Raw genomic sequence first — 18,157 nt, forward strand, 5'->3', positions numbered from 1 at the left:
CTCAGGTTGGGGGGAGCAAAATAAAGCCCTGAACACACCCTTTATTTTCCTATTTGGGGACCTTTGTCATGTTTCTTTATGTATTCATACCTATCCTCCAAGGCTGAATTCAGTGTTCTCTGTTTTCTGTAGATTTCCTAGACCCCCCACTTCTCATCGGGACAAAATAATTGCTGCCTCATTTACGTTCTGAGATTTCTGTTTTCAATCTCATCCTTCTACTCATTATCTCTTTGAATCCTGTCCACTTCCCCCAGTAGACAACTCTGAGCACCTTGATTTCAGGGCATTTCTTTTTCACCTTTATGCTTTTGGAGCTTGTCATACAAGCAACTTCTCAATAAATGTTTATGAAATGGAACGAAAAACTCTAAAAATAGCAACCAAGGCCGAGTTTTTTGCTCTAAGTGCTGGTATGGCAGATTGCTTTTCCTCCTCCTGAACTTTTGTTCATAATGAGAAAGGCATATAAGAAGGAGTTTGAGGGCTTCCCTGGTGGCGCAGTGGTTGAGAGTCCGCCTGCCGATGCAGGGGACGCAGGTTCGTGCCCCGGTCCGGGAAGATCCCACATGCCGCCGAGCGGCTGGGCCCGTGAGCCATGACCGCTGAGCCTGCATGTCCGGAGCCTGTGCTCTGCAATGGGAGAGGCCACAACAGTGAGTGGCCTGTGTACCGCAAAAAAAAACAAAAAAAACCAAAAAAAATAAGAAAAAGAAGGAGTTTGAGAGACAGAAAGTGCCTCTGGGAGATGGCCTTTGTTCCTCAGCCTCACCGTGAAGGAAGGGTGGTGGCGCTCGATAAAGTGGGGGGTGGGGAGCAGACGGTGTGGTGCCCCGACGGCCTGAGTGTATGTGATTGCCTTCGGGAGGCAGCCTGAAAAAGCAACCGCCACTTTGGGGGTTTGGACACTCTTACGGGAAGAAGTAGCCCTAGGTTAGTCATCTTAATAGGCTGACCAAGGAAAGGAAATTAATGGGGCCTCGACAGACAACAGCTCCTTAGATATAGTTTGGGGTGGTTTTGGTCTGCGATACTAGTATCTCGTAGTGTTCAAAGAATTGTTGCAGACCTGCTTTGTAATGTTGAAGTTGTATGATTGCCATCTTGCCCTTGTTCATGAATAATATGGTCCATTAACACGATCCATTACTTTTCTCAGTCCACAAATTAAACAGACCAAAATACAAGGCAATAACACCAAATACGCAGTTTGCAAAGGATGGTCAATGGCTGCCTTATAGAAAATATCCCTCTGCAGACTCCATCTTGGTGTTACCCTTTGGTAAGGAAGGACCCAAGTTTCGACCCCTCCTCCCAATGTTATGAGAGACCAGACTAGTGGGACCAGTGAGCTGCTCACATCTTGGAAAGGAGCCATATGAATGGCCATTTTCAAGAAAAGCAAAATTGAGTGCTTGGCTAGTCCTAATGTAACTGAAACTACCATACTTAGAAAACTACTGGAAGAAATCACCAGAGCACAGTTTGACAGCATCAGAGTATCAGAATGTAGCAGACAGCTCTGAGAGGAGCAGTTATTTTCTGATCATCCTCAACCTAATCACCCTGGAAAACTGTAGGAAAAGCTAGTACTGTGGGATATTGAATGTTGATGTATTGTTTGGGTCCAGTATCTTCAGAGCTCCTTATCAGCAAGTCAGGAAAATGTGGGTAATACACCAGGCAGAAATTAAGTGGGTGAACAGCTGGTAGGTGGGTTGTACTTGGAAACTGTTTGGTTCTTCAAATTAAGCAGGAGAGTGTATCAGCAAAAATTAGTAAGTATGGGGAATTCCCTGGTGGTTCAGTGGTTAAGACCCCGAGCTTCTACTACAGGGGGTGCAGGTTCAATCCCTGATTGGGGAACTAAGATCCCGCGTGCCGTGCAGTGCGGCCAAAAAAAAAAAAAAAATTAGTAAGTATGATTTTAGTGGAATTGGTATCAGTATTGACACATTGGTGAGGTAGCGAGCAAAAAGATAAGGCTCACTGAGGGAGAGTTTAGTTCGTTTATACAAGAAAAGCATGTAAGGTAAAACATGCAGGTAACATGTATTGATAAGATAGAAGTATCTTTGGGGAAAGATTATATATGTACATCTATGCAGGAGAGCTGTAAGTGCCCTGGTGAACCACATGCTAGCTGAGCATCAGTCATTCATTGACTGATGTTTTTTTTAAAAAAAAAAAAACTAGAAACACTTGAATTTGAGAAACTAGGACAAGGGTATACAATTTTTTCTGGGCTTGGGTAATAGAGAAAAATTTACCAACATATGTTACCGCTCTGTGTGTGTGTGTGTGTGTGTGTGTGTGTGTCTGTGTCTGTGTGGCCAGGCTTGGAGTCTGTCTCTAGCATACCCCAATTCTCTTTGCATTTTGGTTTATCAGATATTGTCACAAATTGCAATCCCCTAGACATATACCCTGTGTTTCTTCACCATGTGCCCCTTCTCTGGGGAAGCATCAAATTCCTTACCAACCTTTCGGAAGCAGCTGAGTGAGCCCCACTCTCTGGCAATATGAGAGGGAACTTGAGCTGTTAACAGAGTTAAAGTGATTTTTAAAAAATCTCCTGAGACTACAGAAAGCCCATTAACTCAGTATTCATCCAAAGTGACCTGTCTACCCTTCTGGTATTGCTTCATAGGCAGGCAGCCAGCTCAGGGTGAGTGTGGGGTTGGGGAGAAGGTGAAGTATCTTGTGGCATATGCATTGCCTTGTTGTAACTTGCTCCTGGTCTAGAATATGGACTCTTCGGAGCAAGGAGAATTGAATGAGATCATGTCTGGAAAGTTCCCCCATCCTTGGAAAGTATTAAAATGGGTTTTAATACTGTTAGCAACTAGGAGAATAGAATTGTGTAATTACTGCAAGGAACCTTAGAAATTCATGCGTGTCTTTTACACATATTTAAGGAAGCGGAAGCCCAGAGGTAAAAGTGACTTAGTAGCTTAGCATCGCAAATTAATGAATTGTGTACTGAAGCCAATAGGTAACCCAAGACAGTGTCTTAAAGCAGAAATGAAAATTTTGTCTGCATTTGATCTATACCAGGGTGACAGCCTCAGAGACCTGTAAGGAGCCAGACTAGTATCATAAATGAGCGCACGAGCTGAGATTACAAGAAGAGGGAGTGACGGGAACTGTGGCAAACTGGAGAACATGTCTCTTCTGTTTAAAGGCAGCAGGTTATCCCCCTGTGTGGGAAGGCAGGCCCAGTATTGCCAGACCCATTCATTTTGCAAGAGAAGTTAGAAATGGATCAACCTTGTATTGACCAAATCAAGCTTGTTGGATAGGCTGAATTTTTTTTTTTTTTTTTTTTTTTTTTTGGATAGGCTGAATTTGGCCTGAGGAATGGCTTTGCTCCTGACAGCAGATACACAGTTACCCAGGTCTGTGGGCTGAGCACAAAGGAATCCATCAAATGCATGAATAGCAGCAGCTAATTATAAGTTTTTTTCCCCACAAATTTTTCAAGACATTGTTCTAGCTGATGGTTTCAAAATCCTTGCTCTACTTCTTCTCAACAGAGGGAAATCCATAAGTAGTACATTCATCTCTTTCCTTCTTCACTCTCAGGGAAAGTTTTTAATGAGAAGTGGAGAAGGGGAAGAGACAGAGGGCCTGGAAGAACCCCAAGCTGGTGATCTGCTTTTGAATAATAATCACCAGGTGGTGGGTATAGTCCAGCGTGCCCTGTCTGGTACTTTCATGTCCATCTGGAACTTAACAAAGTGAAGATTTATGCCAAGATCCAGCCCTGAGGCAGAGAAGAAAGAACACCAACAGTTTCTGAATAAATGCCAGGCTCTCTTCTGCCTCTCTGTAAATGTCTTCTGGCTTTTAAAAAGAGAAGCCCTCTAAATCTCTGGCAATATAATTATTTTTAGAACAACTAACTGGGAGTACCCAAGGGTTTAAGGAATAAGCTAAATGTTGAAAGCATCTCTCTGTAGGATTATTGCAATCACCTCCCTGTTTCTGCCTTCCCCACCCAGAGAGTCTGTTGTCAACACATTAGCCAGACCTTTCAAAACATTCGTCACTCCGTTCACCTCTTTTTTTTGACTCACAAGACTCCAGTGACTAAATTTCTGTCAATGTCCCAAAGGCTTTATACAATCTGCCCTCTGCCCAACTTTCCTATTATTTCCTTCACCTCACCTCCTGCTACTCAGTCTGCCCAGCCACACTGGCCTCCTTGTTGTTCCAGAAATGCTCTGGCATGCTCCCTCCTAAAAGCCTTTGCATTTGATGTCCCCTGCTTAGAAGACTCTGCCCAAATACTCATATTATTGCTTCTCAGAGAAACTTTGCCTCCTGAAAATTGCAATCCCCTTCTCCTCCCCATAGCTCCAGGATTCCCTACCTCTATTCCCTACATTAATTTTTTTTTTTTTTTTTTAAGGTTAAGGATACGGTCTTTATTCTCAAAGCCTTTGCAGGTTTTTTTTTTTGCGGTACGCGGGCCTCTCACTGTTGTGGCCCCTCCCGCTGCAGAGCACAGGCTCCGGATGCGCAGGCCCAGCGGCCATGGCTCATGGGCCCAGCCACTGCACGGCATGTGGGATCTTCCCGGACCGGGGCACGAACCCACGTCCCCTGCATCGGCAGGTGGACTCCCAACCACTGCGCCACCAGGGAAGCCCCCTACATTAATTTTTTATAATATCTGTCCCCAATTGCTACTGTACATTTTGCTTTTTTGTTTCCTTTTACTATAATATTAGTTCCATGAGTGCAGGCATTTTGGTCTGTTTTGTTCACTGCTACATTTGTGGAGCTTAAAACTGTTGCCTAAAAACATAGTAGGTGATTAACAAGTATTTGTTAATACATTTTGAGACTTTTTTCCCCTTCTGTGCTAGGAATGGTGGCCTTCACTGTGCTGGACAGATACACCTCTGGCTACTGCATCATGGTGTTTTTAACATTTCTATTAATGGACTTTGTCTGTTTTCCAAGTTTTCTAGGTCAATTCTACTTCCTAAACACATCTAGGTTTTTTTTTTTTTTTTTTGGCTTCTCTCCATTTCTCCTATCCTATCCCTTAGTTAAAACTATCACAACTTCTTGCTTTCCCCAACTACTTTTGTTCCCTCTACACAGTGTCACTCAACAGCCAGAATGATCTAAAGTCTAAATCTGGTCACTTACCATTCATTCCCTCATTTAAAATCCTTCAGTGGTTTCCCATTGACCTGCACAAAAAACTCATATCCTTACTCCATCCCTCAGGGCCCTGCATGGTCTGGTTGCAAGATTGGCTTTCTCTGTTCCTCTAACAGGCCAAGTTCCTCCCTGACTCAGGGTCCTTGCTGTTCCCTCATGATGGAACACTCTTCTGTTCCCATTTTTCATCTGGCTGACATTCTCTTCCTCTCAGCTTAAATGCTCTTTTCTCTGAGTTCCTCTGAGCCTCTCTACTAGTTAAATTACTCTGCATATTCCTTCATAGCACTTGCTACAGTAGTAATTCAGTGCTTGTGGAACTGTTTGTCCAATGGCTGTCTCTACAAATACCTACTGAGGATAGAAACCCTTCCTGTGGGGTTTGTCTTTGTCTTTCCAGCACTTAACACTGTCCCTGATACATAGTACTAGCTTAATGATTGTGGAGAAATAAATAAAAATAGATGTCTTGCCACCCAGGGACTGGACACTGTGTGGGGTGGTATCTCATTAATTAACGATGTGTTTCTCTCCACAGAGATTATTTTGCAGAAGATGATGGGGAGATGGTACCTAGAACAAGTCATGCAGCAGGTAAGGAGGTTGTGGGACTTGCTTTGCTAAATTCTTGGTCTCCTGCTGATCATAATTCCCTTAAATTATAGACCCTTTAATTTCACCGTGGCATGTAGTATATAATTCCCCACCTTCCCAGAACAGTGCAGTAAATCATAACTGAAATACTTATGTGAACTCTTCATACTTTCTTTTTAATTAAAAAATTTTTTTAATTAATTAATTTATTTTTCGCTGCATTGGGTCTTCATTGCTACGCGCAGGTTTTCTCTAGTTGCGTCCGGCGGGGGCTACTCTTTGTTGTGGTGCACGGGCTTCTCATTGCTGTGGCTTCTCTTGTGGAGCACGGGCTCTAGGCGGATGAGCTTCAGTAGTTGTGGCTTGCGGGCTTAGTTGCTCCGTGGCATGTGGGATCTTCCCAAACCCGTGTCCCCTGCATTGGCAGGCGGATTCTTAACCACTGCACCACCAGGGAAGTCCCAAGTCTTCATACTTTTTTTTTTTTTTTTAATTTTATTTAATCAACTCTTCATACTTTTAACAGTTCTGTAATTGCAAGTTAAAGTCACTTGTAAAATGATTAAGATAGATTCTTCCACTGAAATGAAAGTTCTAATATACTATTAAAATGAGTATAATAACAGTGTCAACCTCATAAATGAGATTAGAAAAGCTCTTAGTCCAGAGCTTGTCAAGGAATAAACACCCAGTACATATTATTATTATTATTAATGTATTCATAATAATATATCATTTCTGCACTAACATTAGTTAGGGGTCTACCTAAATTACAACACCAAAGTGAAAATAACTCTCTTTTGGGAGCTATTTTTCACAAAAACTTTTAGTCGCTTGGTGTTTTATGTACTTTGCTAAGTGAGTTGCCTTTTCACACCAGCCTTGAAGCACAGGTTGTTCACATGCACGGTGTAGAAGAAAGTTTTTGATTTGAATGTGTTAAGGGCTTTGGAGTCACTTAAAATTAGCCTTTGTAATTGTGTATGTGAAATCTATAAATTCTACGGGCCTACCATACTCATTTTGAGCATTAAGAGTCTCCATTTTGGGGGCTTCCCTGGTGGCGCAGTGGTTGAGCGTCCGCCTGCCGATGCAGGGGACGCGGGTCGTGCTCCGGTCCGGGAAGATCCCACATGCCGCGGAGCGGCTGGGCCCGTGAGCCATGGCTGCTGAGCCTGAGCGTCCAGAGCCTGTGCTCCGCAACGGGAGAGGCCACAACAGTGAGAGGCCCGCGTACCGCAAAAAAAAAAAAAAAAAAAAAAAAAAAAAAAAAAAGAGTCTCCATTTTGAGGTAAAAATTGAAGGACTAGGGCAAAATAGAAGGGGGCTGAAGAAAATGCCTATTATGAAAAAGATATTAGGTTGGCCACGTTCACTGATTATTTCATTTAATCCATATGAAAGCTCTGTGAGGTAAGCATTATTATACCCATTTTACAGAGGCAGTGATGCTCAGCAAAATTAAGAGATTTGCCTAAATTCCCACAATTAGCAAGTGGTCAGGATTCATATCCAATTTTTTTTTTCTTTAACATTTTTGTTGTGTCCATATCCAACCTTCAGAGGCTCTTACCTTTCTACCATATCCTATGAATCTAACTGTAATGTATGGTTGTTTTATCAAATTTTCTTCCATTTAATTGCCTATTTAATTACACCTAACTGTGGGAAAAATCATTTTTTTCTAACTTATTTTAATTAAAACATTTGCATTTACTTAGAAATATCAAGTTAGCAACAAAACCATTCCTATTACTACTATTATTATTATTAATTTGCAATCACAGCGTGGTATACAATTAACAGAACAACAATTATTTTGAACAAGCTGAATCAAAGACAATTGAAAATGGGAAAAATCCCAACTCTATCTGTAAGTAATTTGTGCTGTGTACCAATAAAACCTGCTTTAAATTTCTGTGCTAATTTAAACCCCTGTACTCTATCAGGCAAGGTTACTGGCTATTGAAAATACCATTAAGGATAGGGCTATCTAAAGACACACTTGATAGTATGTTATTTTTACAAACATGAAAAGACACTGTACAGTGTCCAGTTTAAAGACAAATCATATGGCCTTACATTCCCCGCCCCCGCCTTTTTTTTTCTTTAAAATTGGTTATGTAATGAGTAGTTAAATACTTCTAGACAAGAAAAAACCTGCCCCTGGAACCACACTGTTTATTATCATTTTTTTTAATCTTCATCTTCTTCATATTTCTCTTTGTCATCATCTTCTTGACCCTTTTGTCTTTCTTCTTTTTCTTTCTTTCTTTCTTTTTTTTTTTAAACAGGGAATGCTCTTCTTTTTTTTTTTTTTGACTGTGCCTTGTGGCTTGTGGGATCTTACTTCCTTGACCAGGGATTGAACCCCGGCAATGAGCATTTAAAAAAAAATTCTGAGAAGTTGATTGAAGCATCTGGGGACTTTTTCTTGCATTCCTTCTGGAAAGTTTGTAGAAAGAAAGAGAAAGAGGGAAGGAGGGAGGGAGGCATATATTCTCCCATCCCATAGGTTGCCCTTTCATTCTATTGATGGTTTCCTTTGCTAAACAGAAGCTTATTAGTTTGATGTAGTCCCACTTGTTTATTTTTGCTTTTGTTGCCTTTGCTTTTGGTGCCCATGCATATATGGTCCATTAATTTTCGACAAAGGAGATAACAATATACAAGGGAGGAAGGAAGGAAAGAGAAAAGAAAAAGGGAGAAAAAAGAAAAGAAAAGGAAAGGACAGAAAAAGAGCGTATTATGGTATTTTTCTTCTTGGCCCTTTCAGATCGCCTTTGCCCATGTGTCTATGTCTAGTTAACTTTTCCTCAGTGGGGTACAGAGTCACCTAGAGCCCATTTCACTCTCACTTGCACTGACACTGTCTATGGATCTCAGTGTGTTGCTATGCCTGTCATTCTTTCTGATTGAAAAAAAAAAATTGTTCAGTAATAAAGGTGCATTGCTTCTTACTGTCAGCCAAGAAAGATGTATTTTTCTATGTCTTCTGCCTGAGTCTACAACCCCAAGCCCACCTCAATCGGAGGTCATTTGCATACCATGCTTGAAGGAAGCCCTGATTCCTTATTCTTTCACAGTGTTACTTCTCCAAGGCAGGCCTAGGGTGAGTAGCAGCTTAGCCTTCACTAGCTTCTCCCAGGGCAGTGCTTCCTTTGGTTAATGGAAAGACTGTGTCTCTTCCCCTTTGCCTGTTTTTCCCTGGCTCTCAGGCCTGTTACAATCCCCTTCCCTACTAAAATAACACAGTATTAGCATACTGCTAGGAAGGTTGAATGGAAGGAATGTGGGATTGGTTCTGCCACTTTTTGCAATGTAATCTTGGGCAAGCAAACTTGCTGAACCTTTATTTTACTCATTAGTTAAATGAGTGTACTAATCACATCAGTCTATTTCACTGGTTGCAGTAACTATAAATGAAATTATTCCTATACAATAACCTAAAAGATCCTCTGTAGAGAGATTATGTAGAAATACTTCTTAGCTAGTAGCTCATTTTTTATTTCAAATAAAGCTATTTCAGTTATCTTTGGTCATGTGACACACCACTGTAAAACTTAGCGACTTAAATATGTACAGCTGATTCAGTTTGTTACACAGCACCAACTAACGCAACAATGTCAAGCAATTATACCCCAAAAAAGATGTTAAAAATAAATAAATAAATAAAACTTAGTGGCTTAAAACAGGGGTCAGCAAACTGCAGCCCATAGGCCCAGTTGCCAGTATTTGTAAACAAAGTTTTATAAAAGCACAGTCATGCTCATTCACTAACATATTTTCTGCATCTTCTTTGAGCTATCAGGTCAGAGTTGAGTAGCTGTGACAGAGTTGATGCCCATGAGCCTGAAATATTTACTCTCTGGCCCTTTAAGAAAACATTTGCCCACTCAAGGCTTAAAACAACAATGGTTTATTATTTCTCACAATCCTGGATGTTAGCAAACTGGGTGTTTCTTCTGTTGGTCTCACTTGGGATCACTCAAATAATCTGACAGCTTTTTTTTTAACATCTTTATTGGAGTATAATTGCTTTACAATGGCGTGTTAACTTCTGCTGTATAACAAAGTAAATCAGCTATACGTATACATATATCCCCATATCTCCTCCCTCTTGCGTCTCCCTCCACCCTCCCTATCCGACCCCTCTAGGTGGTCACAAAGCACAGAGCTGATCTCCCTGTGCTATGCAGCAGCTTCCCACTAGCCATCCATTTTACATTTGGTAGTGTATATATGTCAGTGCTACTCTCTCACTTCGTCCCAGCTTCCCCTTCCCACCCACCGTGTCCTCAAGTACATTCTCTACGTCTGCGTCTTTATTCCTGCCCTGCCCCTAACTTCATCAGTACCGTTTTTTTAGGGTATTTGTTTTTCTCTTTCTGACTTACTTCAATCTGTATGACAGACTCTAGGTCCATCCACCTCATTACAAATAACTCAGTTTTGTTCCTTTTTATGGCTGAGTAATATTCCATTGTATATATGTACCACATCTTCTTTATCCATTCATCTGTCAACGGACATTTAGGTTGCTTCCATGTCCTGGCTATTGTAAATAGTGTTGCAATGAACATTGGGGTGCATGTGTCTTTCTGAATTATGGTTTTCTCAGGGTATATGCCCAGTAGTGGGTTTGCTGGGTCATATGATAGTTCTATTTTTAGTTTTTTAAGGAACCTCCATACTGTTCTCCACAGTGGCTCTATCAATTTACATTCCCACCAACAGTGCAAGAGGGTTCCCTTTTCTCCACACCCTCTCCAACGTTTATTGTTTCTACAGTCTGACGGCTTGACTGGGAATGAGGGTCCGAGACAGCCTTTCTCAAGTGTCTGGTAGTGGTGACTAGCATCTTCATTCCCCCTGTACTTGGCCTTTCCTCCCCCTGAAAGGTAGTCTGGGCTTCCTCACAACAAGGTGGTCTTGGGGTTTTAGGAAGGCAAGAACAGAAATGCAAGGCCTCTCAAGTCCTAGTCTCCTGAACGCATCCAACAGCAGCATTTTCATCACATTCTCTAGGTCAAAGCAAGTCACTAAGCCAACCCAGGTTCAAGGGGTAGAGAAATAGACCCCACTTTTTGATGGCAGGAGGAGGAACATCACATGACAAAGGCGTGTGGACATAACCTAGCATGCTGTGCTGGGGACCACTACTAATATGATCTACCACAGGCTATTGTATGTGGACTGCTTCTCTGTGGCCTAAAATTGGTTCATATTTTGCAGAAACCAAATTCTGCTGGAACATGCAGGTTGGGATGATCATAATGCCACTATTTTATAAAATTTTCCGTTGTTCTGTTTCACTGGCAGCTTTTCTCAGTGACACCAAAGATCGAGGCCCTCCAGCGCAGTCACAGACCTGGAGAAGTGGTGAGAAGGTCCCCTTTGGGCATTCCTTGAGAGCATTTGAAAGACCCCTTCAGGTGCAGACCCAGGCTCTTCGAGACTTTGAGAGGGTAAGTCACATGGGTGGATAATTGTTATCCCAGTTAGAAGGAGTATCAGGGGATAGTGGTGTCTTATAAAAGTATGACCCATAATTTAGCTTATCAAAATGTTGTCTCTTTCCATAGCATTTATCCCAATAAGCTTAAGCGCTGTTAGCTATATGCTGAGCACTGTGGTTAATGGGCAGTTGCCTGTACCACTATTTCTGTCTTAACATTTTTACCCCTGGTTTACTTCTCAGATAAATTTAGGAAGTTTAAATGGCACCCCGAGAATCTGTAGGTGGGCCATAGTGAGCCCAGGAGACCTAGTCAGTCGGTTGGCATTATATGCTCTGCTGCTGGCTTGGACCACTCTGGATATCTGGATACCGTCTACAGCATGAGGTGGCTCAGCCACAGCCATTTGCTTCTCAACAAGAATCTGGCATTGCTGCTTGAAACTCCTGATTTAACTCTTGAAGTGCTCTGTATCTTGATAGGTTTATCCTTAGATTTGGCCAAAAGCCAAATTGCTGACAATGTAATACAGGCCCCCAGCTCCCTGTGCCCTGGTTTGATCCAAGGAGGTCTGCACAATAGAACCTATCTACTGGAACCTATCTGCAGGCTGGAAAGAACACCCAGGATTTCTTACATCCCTGTGTGCTAAAAAAGGAAACAGCTCTTTGGTGCCCCCTGGGGGTTGCCCAGGAATCAGGACACACATATATACTGTGTAAAAATGCCCTGAGATGTGTGGGTTTCTTTTATTCTTGAACTGATAGCTTTTGTTATATAAAATAAAAATTCCATTTTCAAAAAAAGGTTAATAAAGTAGTGTTGACATGCGTTTACCCTGTCTTCTTTCAATTTGTAAATAGAAATGTTTCACTAGGACCTAATGTACATCCTACCAGACATTCCTGTGGACAAAGAATGTGTTCCATATAATGTGTGCCTGAGAATCTAAACAGCCTACTCTTGGTTTTTGTGCTCAGAGTTGTCATGGCCACCGTTTTTTTTTTTTTTAAAAAAAGACAGAGTTTGCAGGAATATTAAGTGGTTTTGAAGACTAACCCTCTGAACAGCTGTGGTGCTTGTGGTAGGAGTGGGGGCAGTACCACCCACCCCCTTCCTCTTTTCCGCCTTTTGCATCTGCTGCAGTGCAGAAAGGGTGAGCAGAGCTGTGGCACTCCCCAAAGCTGTGAGGGTGCTCTCTGAAAGGCAGTCTGCCTGCATGTTCCTTTTGGTGGAGAGGTGATTTGGATCATAGAAATGAAGGGTGTCACCTCTACTGATCAGATGAATGCCCAGGTGCTGTGGGAGAGGGAAAATAATGGGCTGAGCTGGGTGATGAGTAGAGGTCAGCTGACTTTCAACTGTGGAGTCCTAAGTCTTTTTCTCTGAGCAATAAGGTCTAATATCACTGGTTAGTCCTTACTCCTCAATGCTGGGAACCACTGACAGAAACCAAGGTAAAATGCAGAGAAAAGGCCAATAAGAGATATTTTACATGTCTCTCCCCTATGTGTCAAGCAACATATAAATAACAATGAGGCTACAGCACATGCATTTGTCAGAATGGTCATTGTCAGTAAACCAAGCTGTGACCTGCTCACAGGTCTGTTCATTCTTACATCCATTCATCCATCAATTCATTCTGTAGACTTTGAATGATAGCACCTGCTGTATGAAGAATCTCCATGAAAGGATTTGAAAATTAGAGGAAACATTAGTTAGAAAAAAAAATGTAGGAGGGAGAGTGACACATTCCAATGTCCCACCCTAAAAACTGGTAAAACACTAAATAACATGATATTTTCTCTAAAGTTTAAATCATGCATTCAGTAGCCTTGGGATAAAGGATGAGATCTGTACTCGGAAAGGGGAAAGGGACATATTAAAGGTTTGTGCCAGAGAAAGGTTAGCTCCTCCAGGGCATGAAGCAGATGTCAAAGAGATACAGGCCTGGCCTGGGCAGCCAGGAGTCCATCTGTCTTAGTCCATTCAGGCTACTATAACTCAGACTGGGTAGCTTATAAACAACAGAAATTTATTTCTGACAGTCCTGGAGGCTGGAAGTCCAAGATCAGGGCACCAGCATGGTTACCTTCTGGTGAAGGCCCTCTTACTGGTTCATAGCTGATGCCTTTTCACTATGTTCTTGCAAGGCAGAAGGGGCTAGGGATCTTTCTGAAGCTTCTTTTATAAGGCATGAAACCCAAAGGCCCATCTCCTAATACAGTACCATCATCTTTGAGGTTTAGGATTTCAGCATATGAATGGGGGCAAGGGGGACACATTCAGACCATGGCACCATCCTTACTTCACTTATCCCTGCAACAAATACTTGATCACTTCAAATAAGATGCTATTCCTATCCTTAGTAATAGTCTATTGGGAAGTACAGACACTGCATTACTTACAATATAAGGTGTCCTTATGGTAAAGATAAGGACAGTGTACGCTGAGATCTTGAGAGAGAATATTTAATTTTATTAAAGGACAGAGAAGGGCCTCCTACAAGAGGACACCTCTCATGGGGCTGCACATTTAGTGACATCTTCAAAGTTCAGTTAGATTTTACCAGTTAGAAAAGGAGATTATAATATTCTGGACAAAGGGGAAATTTGGCTGAAAGGAAGAGAAATATGTTCATGTATAGATCTGATAAGAGACTGGGATAGAGGGATGCTATGGTCTGAATGTTTGTGTTCGCTCGAAATGCATGTGTTGAGATACTAACCTCTAAAGGTGATGGCATTGGGAGGTGGGGCCTTTGGAAGGTGCTTAAGTCATCCTCATGGATGAGATTAGTGCCTTATGAAAGAGGCTCCAGAGAGATTCCTAGCCCCTTCCACCATGGAGGATACAAGAATTCTGTGACCCAGAAGAGAACGCTCACATGACCAGGCTGGCACCATGATCTTTGACTTCCACCCTCCAGAACTGTGAGAAATAAACTTCAGTTGTTTATAAGCTACCCTGTCTGTGATATTTTCTTAAAGCAGCCTGAACAGACTTAGTCAAGGGAGGTATGGAGGGAGACTTAGAACAAGGAAAGAGGAAGTTTATAGCAGTACAATCCTACCTTAAGAAACAGGAAACATCTCGAATAAACAACCTAACCTTGCACGTAAAGCAATTAGAGAAAGAAGAACAAAAACACCCCAAAGTTAGCAAAAGGAAAGAAATCATAAAGATCAGATCAGAAATGGAGGAAACGATAGCAAAGATCAATAAAACTAAAAGCTGGTTCTTTGAGAAGATAAACAAAATTGATAAACCATTAGCTAGACTCATCAAGAAAAAAAGGGAGAAGACTCAAATCAATAGAATTAGAAATGAAAAAGGAGAAGTAACAACTGACACTGCAGAAGTACAAAAGATCATGAGAGATTACTACAAGCAACTCTATGCCAATAAAATGGCCAACCTGGAAGAAATGGACAAATTCTTAGAAATGCACAACCTGCGAGACTGAATCAGGAAGAAATAGAAAATATGAACAGACCAATCACAAGCACTGAAATTGAAACTGTGATTAAAAATCTTCCAACAAACAAAAGTCCAGGACCAGATGGCTTCACAGGCGAATTCTATCAAACATTTAGAGAAGAGCTAACACCTATCCTTCTCAAACTCTTCCAAAATATAGCAGAGGGAGGAGCACTCCCAAACTCATTCTACGAGGCCACCATCACCCTGATACCAAAAACAGACAAGGATGTCACAAAGAAAGAAAGCTACAGGCCAATATCACTGATGAACATAGATGCAAGAATCCTCAACAAAATACTAGCAAACAGAATCCAACAGCACATTAAAAGGATGATACATCATGATCAAGTGGGGTTTATTCCAGGAATGCAAGGATTCTTCAATATACGCAAATCAATCAACGTGATACACCATATTAACAAATTGAAGGAGAAAAACCATATGATCATCTCAATAGATGCAGAGAAAGCTTTTGACAAAATTCAACACCCATTTATGATAAAAACCCTGCAGAAAGTAGGCTTAGAGGGAACTTTCCTCAACATAATAAAGGCCATATATGACAAACCCACAGCCAACATCGTCCTCAATGGTGAAAAACTGAAAGCATTTCCACTAAGATCAGGAACAAGACAAGGTTGCCCACTCTCACCACTCTTATTCAACATAGTTTTGGAAGTTTTAGCCACAGCAATCAGAGAAGAAAAGGAAATAAAAGGAATCCAAATCAGAAAAGAAGAAGTAAAGCTGTCACTGTTTGCAGATGACATGATACTATACATAGAGAATCCTAAAGATGCTACCAGAAAACTACTAGAGCTAATCAATGAATTTGGTAAAGTAGCAGGATACAAAATTAATGCACAGAAATCTCTGGCATTCCTATACACTAATGATGAAAAATCTGAAAGTGAAATCAAGAAAATACTCCCATTTACCACTGCAGCATAAAGGATGAAATATCTAGGAATAAACCTACCTAAGGAGACAAAAGACCTGTATGCAGAAAATTGTAAGACACTGATGAAAGAAATTAAAGATGATACAAATAGATGGAGAGATATACCATGTTCTTGGATTGGAAGAATCAACCTTGTGAAAATGATACTACTACCCAAAGCAATCTACAGATTCAATGCAATCCCTATCAAACTACCACTGGCATTTTTCACAGAACTAGAACAAAAAATTTCACAACTTGTATGGAAACACAAAAGACCCGAATAGACAAAGCAATCTTGAGAATGAAAAACGGAGCTGGAGGAATCAGGCTCCCTGACTTCAGACTATACTACAAAGCTACACTAATCAAGACAGTATGGTACTGGCACAAAAACAGAAATACAGATCAATGCAACAGGATAGAAAGCCCAGAGATAAACCCATGCACATATGGTCACCTTATCTTTGATAAAGGAGGCAGGAATATACAGTGGAGAAAGGACAGCCTCTTCAATAAGTGGTGCTGGGAAAACTGGACAGGTACATGTAAAAGTATGAGATTAGAACACTCCCTAACACCATACACAAAAATAAACTCAAAATGGATTAAAGACCTAAATGTAAGGCCAGAAACTATCAGACTCTTAGAGGAAAACATAGGCAGAACACTCTATGACATAAATCGCAGCAAGATTCTTTTTGACCCACCTCCTAGAGTAATGGAAATAAAAACAAAAATAAACAAATGGGACCTAATGAAACTGCAAAGCTTTTGCACAGCAAAGGAAACTATAAATGAGACCAAAAGACAACCCTCAGAATGGGAGAAAATATTTGCAAATGAAGCAACTGACAAAGGATTAATCTCCAAAATTTACAAGCAGCTCATGCAGCTCAATATCAAAAAAACAAACAAACCAATCCAAAAATGGGCAGAAGACCTAAATAGACATTTCTCCAAAGAAGATATACAGACTGCCAACAAACACATGAAAGAATGCTCAACATCACTAATCATTAGAGAAATGCAAATCAAAACTACAATGAGATATCATCTCACACCTATCAGAATAGCCATCATCAAAAAATCTGGAAACCATAAATGCTGGAGAGGGTGTGGAGAGAAGGAAACACTCTTGCACTGCTGGTGGGAATGTGGTACAGCCACTATGGAGAACAGTATGGAGGTTCCTTAAAAAACTACAAATAGAACTACCATATGACCCAGCAATCCCACTACTGGGCATATACCCTGAGAAAACCGTAAGTCAAGAAGAGTCATGTACCAAAACATTCATTGCAGCTCTAATTACAATAGCCAGGAGATGGAAACAACCTAAGTGTCCATTATCGGATGAATAGATAAAGAAGATGTGGCACATATATACAATGGAATATTACTCAGCCATAAAAAGAAACGAAATTGAGTTATTTTGTAGTGAGGTGGATGGACCTAGAGTCTGTCATACAGAGTGAAGTAAGTCAGAAAGAGAAAGACAAATACCATATGCTAACACATATATACGGAATCTGAGAAAAAATAAATGTCATGACGAACCTAGGGGTAAGACGGGAATAATGACACAGACCTACTAGAGAATGGACTTGAGGATATTGGGAGGGGGAAGGGTAAGCTGTGACAAAGTGAGAGAGTGGCATGGACATATATACACTACCAAACGTAAAATAGATAGCTAGTGGGAAGCAGCCGCGTAGCACAAGGAGATCAGTTCGGTGCTTTGTGACCACCTGGATGGGTGGGATAGGGAGGGTGGGAGGGAGGGAGACGCAAGAGCGAGGACATATGGGAACATATGTATATGTAAAACTGATTCACTTTGTTTTAAAGCAGAAACTAACACACCATTGTAAAGCAATTATACTCCAATAAAGATGTAAAAAAAAAACCCAAAGACTTCCAAAAAAAAAAAAGAACAAGGAAAGAAGTAATATTAAATATACTTAATCAGTAAAAATTAATTGATCAGTTAATATGATTATTTCTGAAACATTTGTTGATGGAGGAAATTCTAAGGAAAAGATCCTTTGATTCCAGAGTAAGTGATAATAGACTAAAAATGTAAATACTGGCACATTATGGATAATACATCATTGGTCAATTAACAAGTGAAAGTGACAGCATCTTTCTTCACTATATTGGTGCAAGAGGAAGGGGCAAAGGGAACAGAGCTTTGAAGATATAGTTTTCTTTCTTTTCTTTTCTTGCATTCTGTATCCCCGACCAACAGTATGAGTGGGGTTAGAGAAGGATAGGCAGGGGGAAGGGGTCAGAAATAGTGGCACAGATGAGCCTACTCAACTTTACATTGGTAGAAGTAAATTAATACGTATTGTTTCCCATGATAAAAGAGTTTTGCTTAGTATGTATGCTTCATTTGTACTTTTTGAATGAGTGAATGATTTAACTAATTTTTAAACCTTGTCAGCTTTGTTTAGAGGCGCTTCCCCCCCCGCCCCCCGAAGATACATTGATGGAATTA

The 18,157-nt window shown here is 40.9% G+C and overlaps 1 protein-coding gene across 10 annotated transcripts in view; it reads left to right on the forward strand.

Annotated features, from left to right (window-relative positions):
* PDE4DIP (phosphodiesterase 4D interacting protein) overlaps window positions 1-18,157 on the forward strand; it is a 224,333-nt gene that overhangs the window by 46,946 nt on the left and 159,230 nt on the right. For 9 of the 10 annotated variants that reach the window (XM_065895567.1, XM_065895596.1, XM_065895534.1 and 6 more), the window contains exons 2-3: window positions 5,717-5,772; window positions 11,095-11,240. In XM_065895567.1, coding sequence (XP_065751639.1) covers window positions 5,717-5,772; window positions 11,095-11,240 — 202 coding nt within the window. Of the gene's footprint in view, window positions 1-5,716; window positions 5,773-11,094; window positions 11,241-18,157 lie in introns of those variants that run through there. The other variant, XM_065895633.1, reaches the window with a different exon arrangement.

The sequence above is a fragment of the Phocoena phocoena genome, chromosome 1 (genome assembly GCF_963924675.1).
Source record: "Phocoena phocoena chromosome 1, mPhoPho1.1, whole genome shotgun sequence".
Classification (NCBI taxonomy): domain Eukaryota; kingdom Metazoa; phylum Chordata; class Mammalia; order Artiodactyla; family Phocoenidae; genus Phocoena; species Phocoena phocoena.